We start from the raw sequence: 17696 nt of genomic DNA on the forward strand, positions 1-17696 counted from the left end.
AGTAGAGATTATCTTAAGTAAAAAGGATAACATTCACTGGAAAATGCTGGGACAGCCCCGGGAAGGTCATAATACCTTTGTCAAACGCACAGACAGAGGTAAGCAATTTCGTGGCCAGCTACCAGCTGTTTTAGGACTTCTTGGAGCTTGTTAGTAATATTTGGTTTTTTCCAGGATTTTCTTTTTCTGTTGTTGTACCTTCATTTCTTTCACAATTGTTGTCTGATCTTGTTGGAAGCTACTCAGGAATTTTCCTTTAAAGGATTTGACTTAGAGGTGGTTTTTTTGCTTTTCTTTGGTTTCTTGCTTTGTTTTGTTCCACAGTGGAGTTGAAGGTGAACCTAATATTGGAAGGTGAACACTGCCTTAGTGTTGTTGCATCTCATGGTTACCTGTGTGCTTAATGACCTCTCTGTCCATATGAAAACCGCAGTAGACCCTGAGGAGAGAGTGCATGGACGTGTGTCAATCACTATGGGAGTAACTGGAGCGAAGGGTTAGAAACCTTCACTTCCAATTGTTACTACAGATACAGTAACATCTGTCAATGCTGTAAGGTTGTTCCAGTACACTGCATCTTTGTAACTTGAGCTCAGATTAAATAAGGGACTTCAAATCATGTGTAGGTATTAAAGCCAGCTCTGAATAAGCTGATGTGTCTGCAAGGAGCAGTAAATGTTATATATGGATTCACTTTGCTCTAACAGAACAGTATGAACTTGATGCAGCACCAAAGAATATTACAGTGATCAGTGTGGGTTTGGGCTTTTGTCAGCTAAACTAAAATTTTCTGCAAAATTACAGTGTGTACTATAACCACACTCCTGATGTTATTACCGTCACCTAGTTTCTCAAAAGCCCTCTTGGTCCTCTGTCTAATAATGCTCAAAAATTGACTGTTGGATTATAGTCTGTGTTATTATGTGTGAAAACAAAGCTGTACGTTTTTATGAGCTAATTAAATGTTGCTCACCATCTTGTACACCTCTTACTGGCCCTCAGTTATGCTACGTGGACCTTTAAAGTTGAGAGATTACTGCGCTACAAAAAGGAAGACTGCATAAAAGCACACCTCTCTGGCTACCTTTAGTTTATGTAGAATGTCATTTTCTTTATAAGAGTTTCAGAAACTGTTGAGTCATCCACTTTAATATTAGATTTTTCAATATAACCTCTGTATCTAAGGGGTTGCAGCCTGATCTAATGTGTTGTCCACTGTCCATTGCTCATTTTCTGCCTCCTTTTCGCTTTTTGCGATTATAGAAAACAGAAAGAGAAGATAATCTGAAAGAATAAGAGATATAGAATATAGTGGCTTTATAGATCCATTACAATGAGGGAGCTGGGGATAGTTAGATGCAATTGACAAAAGACATATTGAGCATTAGTAATCTAGCAAATAAATTGATATCTGTAGCTTTTTAATTCCTATTCCAGAAACTCCTATTCTTCAGTTTTTTAATTTTTAAATCTCTAAATTTAAAATTGAGCACGTAAGAGTGTTTATAGAAGAAGAATGCTCAGACCTCCGTGTCTTTCCTTCATTTGAACCTTTGCTTTCAGCTCAGCCATAAAATCTACTTGTTGGAGGCTTCTATCCACCTGGTTTAGTTTCAAGTAGCCATTTTCCTTTTCTGCTTAGAGCTGTGCTCCCTTATTCTAAATTGCAGAATTTTCTTTTTTGTTTTCACTTCTGTGGGAGCAAAATAATGTTACGGGTAAAGAAACTCCTATCTTGTGCAGTGTGAACAAAGAAATAATAATTAATAGCTAAAAAAAAAAAATGTAAAAAGCGGTTTTATAGCTTTATATCTGGTATTTCTATGCAGCAGTCAATACACGGTAGCATGGATATGTTGCCCTAAATAGTCTGATTTTTTTCACTTGAATATTTGTCTCCTTACTCTCAGCTTTACCTTTTAGTTCTAAGGATTATGAGAGTCTTGTGTGAAGACAGTGTAACTAATAATTTTCACTTCTGAAAATTTGGGAACAGAATAGAAAGTAGCTGTGTTATCTTGGTACACATTTTTTATTTATTTTATTCAACTTTTGTATATTAATATTCTTTTGGTAATTTATGCTTTCTAATAAAAGTAATCATTTTACCTGAAATGATTACAAATTCCACTTTGGTGGCAAGGCTGTGAGTAGTAAGTGCTTATGGGAGCACTGATGTTTAAATTCATTGAGTTTTTCTTGTCTTTGAGTTTTTTAGTATTTCTGTGTGTATTGACCAGTTAAAACACTTCAGTTGTATTCAGAGCACAGGAGGAAGGGCTGAAAACCAGTCAGGATTGATACTTGAAAAGTTTACTTTATTTCTTTATTACTTGTTCATATGACAGCATTCATGAATGAGTTCATAAAGGAGGGATGTGTGTCCACCATATGTGCAGAAACATCTATACTTAAAGGTTATTTAATATTTAGTTTCAAAGCAGATGTTGAAATTCTGCAAAAAAAGTGATAAAGGTCTTCTTCAGGGCCAGTGACATAATCCAGAGATGATACTGGAAGCCTTTGATAGCTTTGTGATATGAAGAAACAATTAACATAAGCCCCTCCTTCTATTTCCATAGGCTGGGAAAGTCTTACTCCCACATAAATTACCTATGTACTCTCAAATTCCTTCTGAGTTTATACTAAAATTTTGGCCAGTGTATTTTAGTTAATTGGAAGGAATGAACAGAATTGTTGAATTTTGTTGAAGAGGATTAAAAAAAAAAAGTATTGCAATTTCAGTTAACTGCACTGTGTTTTCGGATGGTCAGGAGATTCAGAAGAATATTCAATACTGCTTCTACTCCTTAAGAAGGATTAAGTGCTTAGTTTTCTGGAGAAATAATTATTTATAACCCACAGTATTGCATAGAAAACACAATTCAGTATAATTAGATTGTCAGTGTAGGGGAGTTGGTAACGTTACTTTTAGGTAGCTGTTATGAAACTGGTCATTAAAAGTGTAAACAAAAGCTTATGGTCGTAGTGCTGGCATCCTGTAAGTGTATATGCAGTATAAAAAGTCAGATAGAGCTTTCTCATTAAAACAAAAAAGCCAAACCAAACCCCTAAAACCTGACCCTTCCCAGCCAACCAAAGCATCATATGGCACAGTGATAGACTGTAGGTTTTCAAATAGGTATTAAAACATTATTTTCTTGTTAGTGCTTTTTCTGGGAAATGAGATATGAGATATGAGGGGGAACGCACATAAAAGCAGTAGCCAGATGCAATTAAAAAATGACATGCTAGTAGGGATGACCTGGGGGGATGTGTGTATTTTTTCCCATGGAGAATAAAATGCTTCTTCCTTCTGAAAATGATTCTGAACTTTTCCTCAGGTTGCTGTTTTGGAAAGTAACCTAATTATTAAGTTCTGCTCTTTTAAAGACTGTGCAACTATTGGCAGATGTTTAGAGTGTTCAGTAAAGAAACAAGGTGGTGTTGCCTCTGAGGGCTGAAATGGGGTGCAATTTCATTGTTTTGTGCAGTGGTTTTCATCCACATTTAGTGGCAGATCATAGAGGTTTTTTTGTTGGAAGTACCAGAAGGGAGCAGAGTGCTGCTGCAGCATTTACTGTATATCAGCGAGACTTACACTGTGACAGGGTGCTGTGGAACCCAGAAAAGTTTAGAAGGTATTGATTCAGTGGGAATGTTACTTTGGGAGGGGAGAGAGACTGTCTGGGGAGAGCATGGCCGGCCTATTTGGATAATGTGAGCTAGCTTGTGAAATCTAGTAATTAATGGAAGCATTTGAGGGTACTGATGATTTGATGGTCAGCAGTGAGGGTTCATGGTTGTCTTAACTCTTAAGACTGGGCTGGTGCTGGGAGTGGTAGGCAGCCACCTTCCTTCAGCTCTGTGGTCTAATCTCCATTATGTTGGCAGCAATTGTACTTGAAGCTCCATAACCAAGTAACCTGAACAAAATAAGGATTAACTTTCAGCTGGCTGATGGACATGTTTGGGTGACAAATGCTTGCTAGGAATGGGGTGGAATTCCTCTACCTGAGATAGAAGGGTAGTGGAGCAATTTGGCTTTTTCCAAAGCCAACAGGCTAATATTGCCACTGTAGTGTCACTAGGATTATGACTGGTAACTAAGAAATAAGAATTGTGACTAAATTTTTATCAGTGAAGAAAAGCAAAAAACATGATTAAGGAAAAATTCTTAGACTCCCTTTCATGGCAAGGAAGAACACGCAGTACGCAGAAGGATGATACTCTCCAAAAGGTATCATTATCTGTACAGCAGATAATGATAGTAAAAGTGAATTTTGTTAGTAAAACTGAATTTGTATGCCTATGAATTGAAGTGTTGTAGTTCTTGATTCCAGCAAAGGAGGAAGCTGAATTTAGAATGATGTGTAGCCCGTGATTGTATTGGATTTTGTGGCAAGCCTTTGGTAGTGAGGGGCTGCATGGCTGCCTCTCCTAGATCAGGAGCTGCAGTGCTGACTCTTGATGTCTACAAAGCATTTAATCAAACCTAACCTCCTCAATAATGACTTTCTCCACTATGATTTGCTGCTGGACACTGGCATTGTGATCCAAAATTGAGAGAAAAGTAACTTTTGCTTCTGTATAGTAGCAAATCGTAGGTCTTCAGCATCTGACAGTTAACGTGTCTTCGTGGGTTGACACAACCAACTGTTTGGCTTCAGCTTGCTACTAAGGACTGGCTCCTTTTGTTGAAAGGGTTTTCTGCTTTGACAGTCATTTTTTCTTGTGGCTTCAGATTTTATTGGAATGACTGATAATGAACTAATTTTAGTTAATGTAGCAAAGACTACAGTCTAAACTAGAAGTTCACTTAGAAAGGTCTCTTGTTCTAAAAAGTTGTATTGAATGAATCAAGACAAAAGTTCTGTATGGCAAATTGAAAAGAAAAAGGGAGATAAAGGTTATTTATGTGGAAAAGGCTGGAATTAGGTTGGAAAGGTGAAAAAATTGTCAGGGAACAGTGATTCAGTGGATGAATCAGTTTTTAAACTTCTTTCTCCACTCCCAAATATCTGTAAGAGTATTAGCTGATGAGTGTTAAGGGTTATATTACCAACCTCACGCATCCTTTTAAGCAGTTCTTCAGTCTGCAGAATTGACAGCAATCTTGGCATATTTATTTGGCTACTGTACTTTGCAATCTTATTGTGTATTGTTTTTCAAAAGAAGGATAGAAAACAAATTTCCACAAACTTTCATAATATTTATATAGCTGGAGAGATGCTGATGTTCTGCTTTACTTCAAGATTGGTATGAAATAGAATTACTGACTTTCATTTTTTCAGAGCTTTAGGCATTCTTTTGATTCATCTGAAATGTTTGTTCATTCAAAATAAGGGATTTGTAGGATGTTGGGTGAAAGATGTGAGAAAATCTTAATAAAGAAAGATTTATTCCATGTCAGAAGCATTACATTATGTCTCTGTAGGCATTTATAGTGGATAACTCACTAGTAGCTATTTGAATAATTTAAGAAAACCAGTGTAAGCAGAAAACTGCCATGGCAATCTACTCTGGTATATATACCAGTAGTGGTATATAAGAAATTTGATCCTAATTTAGTCCATGCACAAATTGCATATGCAGCTGAGATTTAGTAACCTGAATGTATGTTTCGAGGCATAACTGAATGTATTTAGATGCTTGACTGTTCCAGCAGAGTTTATTTATACCTTTGGAGATAAATTCAGTTAGAAAGAAGCGTGGCTGAACTGGAACATACTGTTTAAACCTTTAACTTTCAAGCGATGTGTGGATAAATACTGTTTATTGAAAGCTTTCCTTTATTTAAAATTATTTTGTGTCTGTTATGGTTGAATTGACAGGCTGTGATCCTGCCCTTAGTGAAAAAGGGAATGTTAATAGCAATGTCTGTTCCTTCAAGCAGCAATTGACTGCACTGTCAGAGGGCACTCTTTATCTGGTCTCCAGCTGTCTTGTACTGTCTTGTACTTTAGCTGTGTTTTTAATCTAGGATATCTGGAAAGAGCAAAATGTTATAAGGAAACTGTAGTACAGATAAGTTACTTGAAAAAGGATAATTCATTAGGTGAAATTGCTGAAATACTCAACGTGGTCCTTAAATGGCTCTTGGGGATCACTGGGCAAGGAGATTGGACAGGCTGTCTTGTTTAGAGCCCCTCTAAAGCTTTTCTTGTGTTTTTTTAAAGTCCAGGGATTGTTACCTGTTTGTGAACTGTAGCCCTAAGCGTAAAGTTCAATCAGGTGTACTGACTTGGGATTCTCTTTGATGCTGTTGGAAGAAAGAGTAAGAAAGCAATGGCAGTGATCACTTGAGCTGCAGCAATGCTAGAATTTCCTTTACATTTTGATTTGTATTTAATGGACACTTCACTGGAAACTTGCATAAGCCTTCCTTCAGGCAAGATTCATTTTAAGAAGAGTTGTGTTGACTCAAGAAAGACTTTTGACGCACATCAGGATTAAGACCATGTACAAGTGATAAGCATTTATTAGACATTTTCTGATAGTCCATTCCTGTCAAATGAGAATCAACATGAGATCGAAGTCCGGAAGTAAAGAAGCATCTGCTGGTGCAGTGGCAAAACACAAAAGATAAAGGTGCTTGTACTTCTAACTCTTAAGACCTTTAACAGATAATACAATTGTAGACTGACTTAGTTGAAGGGGAGCTCTGGAAGTCATCTGATCTAACTTCCTGCTCAAAGCTGTTCAGTCTAGGTTTGAATACCTCCAAGAACAGTCTCCCTCTGAGCAGCTGCCCCTGTGTTTGACCAGACCATCCTTATGGTGATGCCTAGTTGGAATTTCCTTTGCATCTCATCCTGTGTCATGAGTAGCTCAGCTATTTGTGTGAGCAACATGAGTATTTTTCAATGCCATGAAAGAAAGGGGAAATGTTACTTCACTGAAATTGCTCCAATGTAGAAAGTGTTGTTAGAACGATGTCATGTTCAAGTATTCTTGTACATGAATCTGTCAAATTTTGAGAGGCTTTACATAAAAATATCCACTGGAGCTGCTCGCAAATTCTTCACTGAAACTGGCAAATGACACAGTGGGATTATTGTAGGAAAGTGGCTTCGTCTCCCTGCCTTTTTTAAAAAATTACTTGGCTTGTTTTGGATGTATGAAGTTTAGATAATGCTGTGTAGGAACCCAGAGTGCCGAGAATATTTCTCTGCCTGTTTTTAAGGGTTCTTACCCCCCTGAACAACACTGTTTTAGCCTCAAACCTTGGAAAAAATTACCAATGGTCAGACAAGAACTAGAAAATACAGTGGTGTGAATTAGGTGATAGACTACTGTGTAAGATTGTCACAGGGTGAAAAATTTAGAAGTTTTGGGCTTCTCTTTGTAAGAGTAAAAAATACCAAAATGGAGGATTGTTGTTACTCTCTAAACCTTCTTCTCCTTCTTCTCCTACTCCATGTTCTGCAGTAAAAGTAGTTTGGAATGATTGGATAGAGAATTCCGCAGTTCCTGCCCATGTTACTGAATAATTGGTAGGAAAGTGAAAATAATGTACGTTTTTAGTAACTATTGGTTAAAATATCTTTAAAAGGCTGTGTATGAAACTCCTTGCAAGGACTTTCAGCAAATTCTCTCCCATCTGGAGGGACTTGATTTACGGCATGGTACAGTGTCAGTTGGTGCCCCGTGCTCGGCCTCATCGGAGCGAAGCAACCCAGATTTTGTTGCTTGTTAGCTTTCTTTCTTTCTTCTTTCTTTTATTTTTTTTTTAGTTCTTTGCAGAGCTGAACTTCCAGTACCTGATAGCCCCTGAAAGTTCCCGTGACTTACAAACCTGTTTAGGCAGTGTGGTGCTGTGATCACACTGATATTCCAGGTTAGAGCTAAAATACTGCAGTGCTGAAACAAAAGCCTAACTGAAAAATGCTCTTCTAAAGGTAGAGGAAGAAAAACTACTTCAGTCATCTTCTTTATTGAAGGCTGCTATAAGCTCCCTGGAGCTTTCTTTTCTCCAGGCTGTAAAACCCCAACTCTCTCAGTGTATCTTCATAAGGAGGGGTGCTCCAGCCCTCTGATCATCTTTGTGGCCCTTGTCTGGACTTGCTCCAGTAGGTCCATATCCTTCCTATGGGGGGGACCCCAGAGCTGAACACGGTACCCCAGATGAGCTCTCACAAGAACAGAGCAGAGGTGCAGAATGACCTCCGTCAGCCTACTGGGTGGGCGTGGATAGTCTGAGGAGTGTGCTGCTGTGCTGGCTTATGTTTCATTTGCTGGTTTCAGTCTGCCTGTGTGTACCCATGCTGTACTTGTATGGCAAACTCAGTATAGGTGCAATGCAGTACAAGGAGTTCTGATAGTTTTTGGTACTTTTCTACTTCTTCCCAGTCAATAACTCAGAGGCTCTTAAAGTAAGATTACAATTGAGTCTTTAGTCCAAAATTATAAAAATTATTATAAGTAATTATACAAGAAGCATTTATTTATTGTCTTTTTATAAGTACATAGTGAAATATACACATTTCTCTCTCTCTTATTGAAATATATATAATAATAGAATGACAGATTGGGACTTAACTAACATGTAAAATCATGTTTTTAGGACTGTTTTACAGAAAATGCAAGTTGGTTTCTAAGACAGAAGTTACCCATGACACCAGACTCTTCTGCCTAATGTTGCCTAAGGGCACACATCTCCATGTTCCCACTGGACAACATGTTTACCTCAAACAAATTATTGCAGGTAAGAAAAATTGAGAATGTAGTAATGGATATATTTACATAAATCCTTTTCATAGTGTTGGGAGAATGCCAAGTCCATGGCCGCTAATTCCCTGGTTGTTGTTAGCAAGTCTCTGCTTCCAGGATCACAGTAATGATGCTTAATAATGAACTGACTGGATTAATATTAACGAAAATCTAACTACTGAGATGACTGGCGTTTACTGGTGACCTTATTGTCTCCGCCTTCAACTCTCCCTTTAAAACATTCTCTCTACCAAAGCAGTGTTGTTCATCTTTGAAGTGTGGGAAGCTTACTGTATGTGTGTGATGTTTCATTAGTCAGTTCCTTTTAATCTGCAGCTTTTTTGAAATGAGGAGGGTACTGTTGCAATTTTTTCTTCTTTTTTTTTTTCTTCTGAGGGATTTATAGTAGTCATGGTAACACTGCTTTACACTCCAGTCGCGCAATATTAACTATAACGTGAGGTTATGAGAGGAATGTGTTTAGAAAAACGCATGTGCTTTTCTTCAGTGTGCTATTCAAAATTTTGTAAAAGGTGAACTCAAGAAAATGGAAGGTCAAAGAAATAGCCAGTTTATTATTTTAAAGGGTACTTCTTAAAATTTGCATATTAATAGTTATACTGGTCACTGTACTTGGATTGCACTATACATAGTAGAGACTTCTCAGAATTTTTAAAAATCCATTAATTAAGAATTGTTTTGACCTCCTCCTCCTCCCTGCCTCATTCTTTACTAGTGTCCGGCTCTTGAGATCTTTTTATCATACAACAGCTTTTTGAAATGATACTGCAAGAAAATACAATTGTGCAGTACTAAAAACCTGCTGTTTAAATTTAGAATAAATCAAGCTGTGGTACTTGAAAATCAATGAAAATGTTTAGATTTTCATATTCTTTGGGGATAACTGAAGATCTTCTCATCCTGTATCCTGAATCACTAAGTAGCATGGAAATAATGTACTCAAGTTTTTAATTGGAAGTAGAAGGCTTCCAATTCTGAAATAAAAACTGATGCAGTGGAAAGTAGTAAGTTGCACAAAAGCATGGGATGGTGTTATTTTTATGGTATATACAGGTTATTTATTTACTCTTCGTTTATTTTGGTATTTGTTTGTAGTATCTGGATGTAGAGTACTTCTCATGTTATTTGAGCTATCTTTCTGTCTACTTTCTAGGGACAGAGGTAGTAAAACCATACACACCTGTATTGCCTTTTTTGCCACTGGATTTCCAAGAACCACCTCGCCATAATGGTGTGCATATATATTTAATGATTAAAATTTATTCCCGTGGACTGTTCACACAGGCACTTGACCACCTACAAATTGGTAAATATGCATTGAGGGGTTTTGTATTTGTTTTTGCAGCAATTGCACCATCTTCAAAGATTCACTGTCTGAGTATTGTGATGTTCTTATTGTTTACCTACCCATACACCAAGACTTAAAACTTCTTTTAAACCTTATTCTCCATTCCCTGAATGTAAAGGCTTGTCCTCACTGTAACTAGGAGTTGCCCATTACAGACAGCTCTCCTGACTGATGTCTGTGAACTGTGTCACGCATTATAGTTGATGGCTTTGATGCCATATGCTCTGAGAACAACTTCTTGTACTTTTGCATAAAGAAAGGAGGTCTGGTTTATGGGACTTAGGGTGCACTTCCTTTTCCATTTCAGATACGGAGGTAGATTTTTAACGCTGACTTTGCAAATGTTTGTGTACTCATATTGTGTAAAATCCATCAAGACAAAACATTTTAATTATACATCTCTTCTTTTAACAAGAATGTTCCTTATGTGAAGTGTATAGTACCTTTCTGAAAGAAGCCCTAGTATTACAAAGATGAAGGCAATATGAAATGGCCTTTAAAAAATCAGAATGCTAATTAGCTTGTTTTCAGCAAATAATGTTTACCTTTTAATTTTTTTATTTTTTAAATAAAGGAGACTATATTTTTGTCAGCAATCCTGAAGGCAACTTCAAGAAGTCGCAAGTTCAAACTTCAGAAGACCTCATTTTATTGGCAGGAGGCACAGGCTTCACACCAATGGTTAAGCTGCTGAATTTTGCTCTGACTGAAGTTAGCTGTCTCAGGTATGTGGGCTTCTTTACACACAAGCCTCAGTGTTAATAAAACAATTAACAAATAAAATGGTATGAAAATATTTTTCTTGAACTTACACCAAAAACTGGCATGCTTTAGGGAAGAATCTGTCAGAAGCTTAGGCAACTTGCACATATTTGGTTACTGGCTACCATCAACATAATGGACCGATTTGCGTTTTGGAATTTAGTTGTGGTGCAAATGAGCTCACTGAGTAGAAACTTCGAGGAGGTTTTTTTTTTAACTAGCTTCACATTTGAGTGTCTTTTTTTAGTATAGCAATGTTACAATATAGATACCGGGTTTTGGACTGAGGAGAGCTGCAACTGTTTGCTTATAGCTTCTCTCTGATACATTAAAATAGTTAGCCTGTGGTTTTCACCTGCTACCCACCAGTAACACATTGTTACCAGATGAGTTCCAGTTTTCACAAAAGACTTGTATGTCACTTATGTAAGTACAGCATTAAATATTCAAGTGCATGAAAAGATGTGCATTCTGTACTCTGTAAAATCTACAGAAGAAAGCACTACTTGTGTTTGGTCAAGGGAATGGGTTTTTCTGTCCTTCAGAACTGTAGAATGAGTACTTCTGCTTTTGAAACAACAGAGGGAGATTAATTGTTCACTAATCTACATACTAGAGCTACAAAGGATGACATGTCCTGCAAAAGTTTGTTTCTTTAAAAAACCAAACAAACCCTAAATCCGGACACTATACCTATATTGTTCTATTTCAGCAGTTACATATAATCCTGTTCTGTGAGGAGAGAGACCGTACTGTTCGGCTCTTCCAAAATGTCCTGTATTGTCAGTAGAAAATAAAAAGTGGCTGACTGGCTTTGTGAATCCAAAGGATGAGTCGATCATCTGACAAAGTGCTTGGGAGCACATTTTTAGCTCTTTTCAGCACAATTTCTTATGGGAACTCAGTGTTAGTTCAGGGTGCAGCAGCATCTGTTTCCTTACTAGTCACAGTAAATTAATTTTTCCTTCTTGCTGTGGAGGCTGGTTGAATGACTTGAACTGAGACAGGTTCTATTTATACATAAACACTTTAAACCTTTGTTTTTCTGACTGTTCTAGGCAACTTAGTTTCTTGGCCTTATATTTGCTCTTTAACCCTCAGTTTATTTTTTGGGAAAGTACTACCAAAGTGTCTTTAATACATGTATGTTTATCTGTATGACATATGTGTGTGTATATGTATATGTATAAATACAATATATATTATATATATATATGTATATATGAACAATATAATATTAATTTGCATAGAATTATCTTACTTTGCAAAGTAACTGTTGCCATAAGCTTTGATTGCCCATGCTAAAACACAAATTGCAGAAAGCTGAAGAACAACCTGTACAATGACAGACTTGTCACCTTGTCTGGTGACAAAAAGCAACCTCTCTCTGGAGTGCTGGGTGAGTGCTGCTGAAGCTCTGGGGCTGCACTGTGAATGCTGGAGAATCTTCAGCTTCCCTGGGCAGCATTTTCTGTAATGAGCCTGGATAATTGGATTTTCATTCTTACTGTCTAGACAAAGTCTGCCTACTATCTTGTAAGTCTATTTGTTTCCTATTGTAAATGGGCAAAACAATTTGTTCTCTTCATAGCTGCACTATTCTTTTGTGCATCAAGTCATGATGCTCTTTCTTCAGCCTTGTTTCCTCTTACAGGCCAAATTGTATTTGGCCAAAGTATTAACTGTAAAAGAATATTGGTCCTCTATGCTTGCTTTTTAAGATGAGGTTTTTTTGCTCCTTTTACTGGTTGTGTATTACTGCAGTCAGGTAGGTACATTTCTTAAAAGAAGACTGAAGCACAAAGGCACTAAACACTAGGTAGGGGGCTAATGGTCTTCTCAATATAGGATGCTTGTAGTCTATTCTTGAGTCTCCTTGATAGTTGTATCTTGCTTTGTCTCCAGCTTTTCATTCCTAAATAACCACTCTGTTCTCATATTCACTTTTAATATAGTATCCCACTTTCATCATTATTCTTGTTTGGAAGGTGATTTTTTAACTTGCTGTCTCCTTTTCTTCCTCTTTGTTAAAGTCCTTTGAGGGTCTCTAACTCCTCTTTCTGAACAGTTTTCATAAGACCGTTCATACCAGGTTTTTTTAGTTTATTAAAATCTACATCCTTTGAAGTAGCTTCCAGTATGTTAGATTCACTCTATTTCCTTCCAAAGGGCTGATGAAGCTTCTTATTTGTTATCTAAATTTTAGTCATCATTCTGTCAATCACCTTTTCTTTACTGGTGGGGACCATATCTAAATTTCCACTTCTTCATTTTAGCTGTGCTCTCCCTTATTTCCAGCAAAACTGCAACCAGTTCGTTCCAAGTTTGGAGTTTTCTCTTCTTTATAGTGCTAAGTACTGAGCAGAACTGCAGCAGATATATTTGTCTACCCCTGGGAGTACTAGTAAGGGTGTCTCAAAACGTTGTTCTCCAAATAACCAATTTCTACTTTTGTGCCCAGTGAACAAAATGCATGACTTTCCTATGCACTTCTTATTGACATTTCCCCCACCTGAATAACACTCGATGCTGTGGTGCACCATGGCACCATTGAGAGCACTAGGTTAGTGTAGTTGGCTTTATTTTCCGTGTTTTCAGAGAAGTGGCCTATGGGAAGCATGTAAAGATTCTGGCACATTCTAGCTTCTGAACGGGATGATTTTAGTGTTTAAAGATGTAGCATAGCTGATTTGGAGCTGTTTTGTCTATACCAGGCAAGTTTTCCAAAGCTTGTTCTGTGTGTCTCATTTTCACTTATAATGCATCTGGAAACAAACAAAAAATGTAATTAAAAGGTATCTGTATGATGCATTAAGTTCTGATTCTTTAACAGAAACTATCTGCAGTTAATTTTAATTGGTTTTTTCTTTTTTTTTTTTTTTTTTTTAAGGACAGTGAAGCTGATCTCCTTCAACAAAACCGAGGATGACATACTTTGGAGAAACCAACTAGAGCAGTTAGCTCTTAAAGATGAAAGGTAATTTATTCTTGTGGAGAACAACTTGTAACCTCTCTCTGTACAGAACAAGTCTTGGGGCTTAGATTAACAGTACGGCTTTGGCACCAGGGCAGATTCTGATTCTGTAAGCTCTTAGCTAACAATATAATGAGGGAGTGCAAGGAGATCCATTGGTCGCAGATGCATAGCAGAAGCTATGTTGTTATGGTCTGTAGGTGCCATGGGAAGCCAGGGATTTGACCTGACAGTGTTTAATAGATGGTTATTGGAGATGATATGTTAGATGAGATGGTTTTTAAAACAGAAGCTTTTTGATGCAGAAGAAAATTTGCCTTAGCCTTAACGATAGGAAGCACAGATACACAAAAAGGAGCACAGAAGAGAGAGAGGATAATGTACCCCAGGAGCAACATTCCAAATTTAGAGAAGTCTTACAAAAATCTTTTTGGTGTCACTGGTTATGAAAATGTTTATGTAGAAATTCAAAGTTTAATTAGGCTCATTACTTTAATTTTTTCCTTAATAATTGTTGCATTTTGCCCTCAATTACAATGTAATTGCAGATTAAAATGCAAGTAGTGCACATGTAATGTCAACTTAATTCAACAGGCCATAGTTCTGTCAGGAGACACAGGATTATCAGATTACCTTTTAATTTCAGTTACTGTGCTGTTATCACTAGATATATTGTCATTGCTCAGATTTTATGTGATAAAAATATGTTTTTTTTATGGTTAATTCTTAGTTGAATTCTTCCTCAGTAGAAACCGCTTATTCCTTCACAACATTGAAGTGAAAAATCAATACTATTTCATACCCTAGTGTTGTCTGGCACATTCAAAGCTTTGTAGTCTAGACACTGCGCAAATTTACAATAAAAGGCTTTTCTCTCTTTCAGTAGGAGCCTCAGATACAGAAGTGCTTGGTTTTTACTCAGTTACTATTCTGTTAGTGAGTTTTTGAAACCAACTGTACTATTTTCTCATTACTGAAATTGTTCTGACATTTTCATGAATTTGGCCAAGCATTCTTATATCACTACTTTTATATTGAGCTACACCAACATTTGTGTAAGTGAATAATGAAGCAGTAAAATCTGTGCTGAAGTATCATAATTGGTCCCAGATGGGGTTTTTTTGTAAGGTGAAATAGAAAGCTGGAATTTTTAACATTGAAAGATTTGGTTAAATAAATATACAATATTGGAGGTGATTTGACTGACTTGATGAGTAGGAATGACTAAATATCTGTGTGATCTGATACTGCAGTGGGGAGCTGAGCAGAACAGGAAGGTAATCATAGGAAACATCAGTGTCTTGGTCATTAGCATTTTGTGTAGCAGATTTCTAATCTGAGGTAATATTTATGAAATATTCTTCTGCTTACCAGGTTTGAGGTTCAATTCATTCTTTCACAACCAACAAAAGACTGGGTAGGTAAACAGGGGAAGATTTCTTCATCTCTTCTCTCTGAGTTGGTGAAAAGAAGCAGAAAAGACTCCAAAGTGCTTATCTGCATCTGTGGTCCATCACCTTTTACAGAACAAGGAGTACAGTGAGTATTTTAAATGATGAACTGGAAAGTGAGAAATTTTCTAAAATTTGATCACCTAATCAGCTGTAGTGTTTCTGATTTGGTAGTCTTTCAAAAATGGCCTTACGTTGTCTGCTTTACAAGAAAACTTTTAAAATTAAAACAAAAAAAAGGTTTATAAAAAAAACCACCTTGCACCATACTTGAGATGTATATTTATATTTATGTGTAGCTAAGTAATATCAGCAATATGTAAGTTGTTCTAGTAACTTGTCCAGAACTTTCTAAAAACAGTTCTTTAACTTTTTTTCCCAGGGTTTTAAATGCTGCTTTTAAGTTGATGGTCATAGAAAAGTTGGGATAATAGGAAATAAGCTTGCTTTGTTGGTGTTAGCTTGATAAATTAAGTTACAGAAGTTCAAAGTAGTTGTTCTATCACAAACATCTTTCTTAATTATTTTTTAAACTTAATGCATTTGTGCCTGTACCTAATATTTTCTTATTTTATATGCATGCTTAAAGATAAAGGCTTGTCTAAATTTCTCTTGCCCAGCTTCAAAATATTGAACCAATATGACGTCATTTGCATTTCTGCACTCCTACTGAAGTCAAGGTGTATTGACCAATAATTACACCTCCTCTTGAGAAATCTGAAATAATTCAGATGATATCTGTATTTATTTTTTGAAATGGTTTTCATTACCCAAAAAGTTCATGTAGTATATCTGAGCTCCTGGGCATTGATTGTTTTCTAAATGCAGTGGTAAAGTTCATTGTGCATGTCTGAATAAAAACAAGGAAGTGGTGCTAAAGTTATGCTTCATCTGTGTCTGTGGTGGGTTTCGAGTTCCAAATATTAATATTACCAACTTGATTTCTGACTTTCAGATATCTGAAGGATCTTGGATACTCCCAAGAAGAGATACACGCTTTTACTGCATAAACCCATATGAGGATATCAATGTTTGTTTGTATAATTCAGTGTTATTTATTTATCTTCATGAATTTAAATAAGTGAGAAACAATTTTATAAGACTTGAAATTTCACTCTTGGTACCAAACTGTTTCTTGGAAGACATGTATCTTTGAAAAAAGTTTTATACTGTGTTTTATCTTCTTTTTGTAAATATTTTTGCTAATATTTAAGTCATCCAGGGTATTAATTTATTGTAGAGGCAAGCAAAAAAGTATAGTATACATTATGTCTGGTGTTTCATGTTGTTGGTTCATGAGAATTCTTAAATTTACGACAAGCTCTGATTAAGGTTTTGACTTGATAAGGCTTATTATTTCTTACTGTAAAAAGTCCTAAGAGCAATACTGTCTGAAATTAAATATTGCACTGTAACTCAGGTAATCGGTCATTGAAAAATTTCCCTTTTCATCTGATGTCTCTGTTTGACGTGCAAGTGATCCAAATACATTTTTGGCTTTGTAAACAAAGAGGAAAAGTACCTTTGGTAAAATATAAAATTTATATCAAATAAAAAAAATAATGATTTTACATTACTTCATGTATTTCTGCAATTTTTTTTTGTATTTTTAGTTAATAATGTTATAAAGAAAGGTTTCCATAAGCTTAGTACTCCAGCTGAGAACTCAAAATAGAGCCATGGAGTCTTGGTCTCCCACAAAACTTCTCATATGATCACATGACTGATGTCAAGCATCCCTTGTTATGACGCAATCTGAAGATAAAACAGCACATATAACAGGGTCAGGACCACAGAAATACCTAAAAATAGTTGACAGGTTGCACTAGTATTAAATATGGTTATTTCCATCAGTGTGGTTTTTTACTCCATTATTGGGAGTAATAATGTGTTATCATGAGGCAGTAATCTGCTGCCTAGTAGGATTTTGGAGGAAAAAGCAGTAAAGCAGCTACTCCTGTTCTAGATGTTGTCAGTAGTGTATGTAGGCGTTGTTTTGTGTGACATCTAGTACTGTTTATGTCTTCCTGTTGTGTTGAATGGATATTTCTTCCTCCTAAGAAGCAAGACTTGTAATTGTGCATTAATACATTCATGAAAAATGTCTTAATGATACCCTTTTAAAATTAGGTTAAAATTGCTATCTGACAGTGACTGGCTGTGCTTAACGTCATCTCTTCAGTGCTCCTCTTCAGTTTATTGGACTTGAAGTTAGAAAAGGATGTGGTTGTCAGTTGTTGCCCATAGGTCACAAGTTATTTCAGAAGATTGTAGTTGAGGAGAGTCATAATTTGGTACCTGTAGTGGAGTTTAGTGGAGGGACACTTTGCTTATCTCAGCAGAAAGTTCACTTTGGAGCTTTGAAGAGTTGCTTGTTTTCCCCAGGACTGGCTCTAAAAACTGTAGGCACTTTGAGGATTTTTTAGAT

General features: G+C 36.4%; 1 protein-coding gene across 1 annotated transcript in view; it reads left to right on the forward strand.

The window, feature by feature from the left end:
* Positions 1-16522, forward strand: part of LOC103621425 (cytochrome b5 reductase 4) — a 31625-nt gene extending 15103 nt beyond the window's left edge. The window contains exons 10-16 of the mRNA XM_008640225.2: positions 1-98; positions 8567-8707; positions 9887-10039; positions 10656-10806; positions 13734-13820; positions 15192-15356; positions 16224-16522. The exon at positions 1-98 is cut by the window's left edge and continues 37 nt beyond it. Coding sequence (XP_008638447.1) covers positions 1-98; positions 8567-8707; positions 9887-10039; positions 10656-10806; positions 13734-13820; positions 15192-15356; positions 16224-16278 — 850 coding nt within the window. The 3' untranslated portion in view covers positions 16279-16522. The remainder of the gene's footprint in view (positions 99-8566; positions 8708-9886; positions 10040-10655; positions 10807-13733; positions 13821-15191; positions 15357-16223) is intronic.
* The last annotated feature ends 1174 nt before the right edge of the window (positions 16523-17696 follow it).

This window comes from Corvus brachyrhynchos, unplaced genomic scaffold (genome assembly GCF_000691975.1).
Source record: "Corvus brachyrhynchos isolate BGI_N302 unplaced genomic scaffold, ASM69197v1 scaffold87, whole genome shotgun sequence".
In the NCBI taxonomy this organism is placed as follows: Eukaryota; Metazoa; Chordata; class Aves; order Passeriformes; family Corvidae; genus Corvus; species Corvus brachyrhynchos.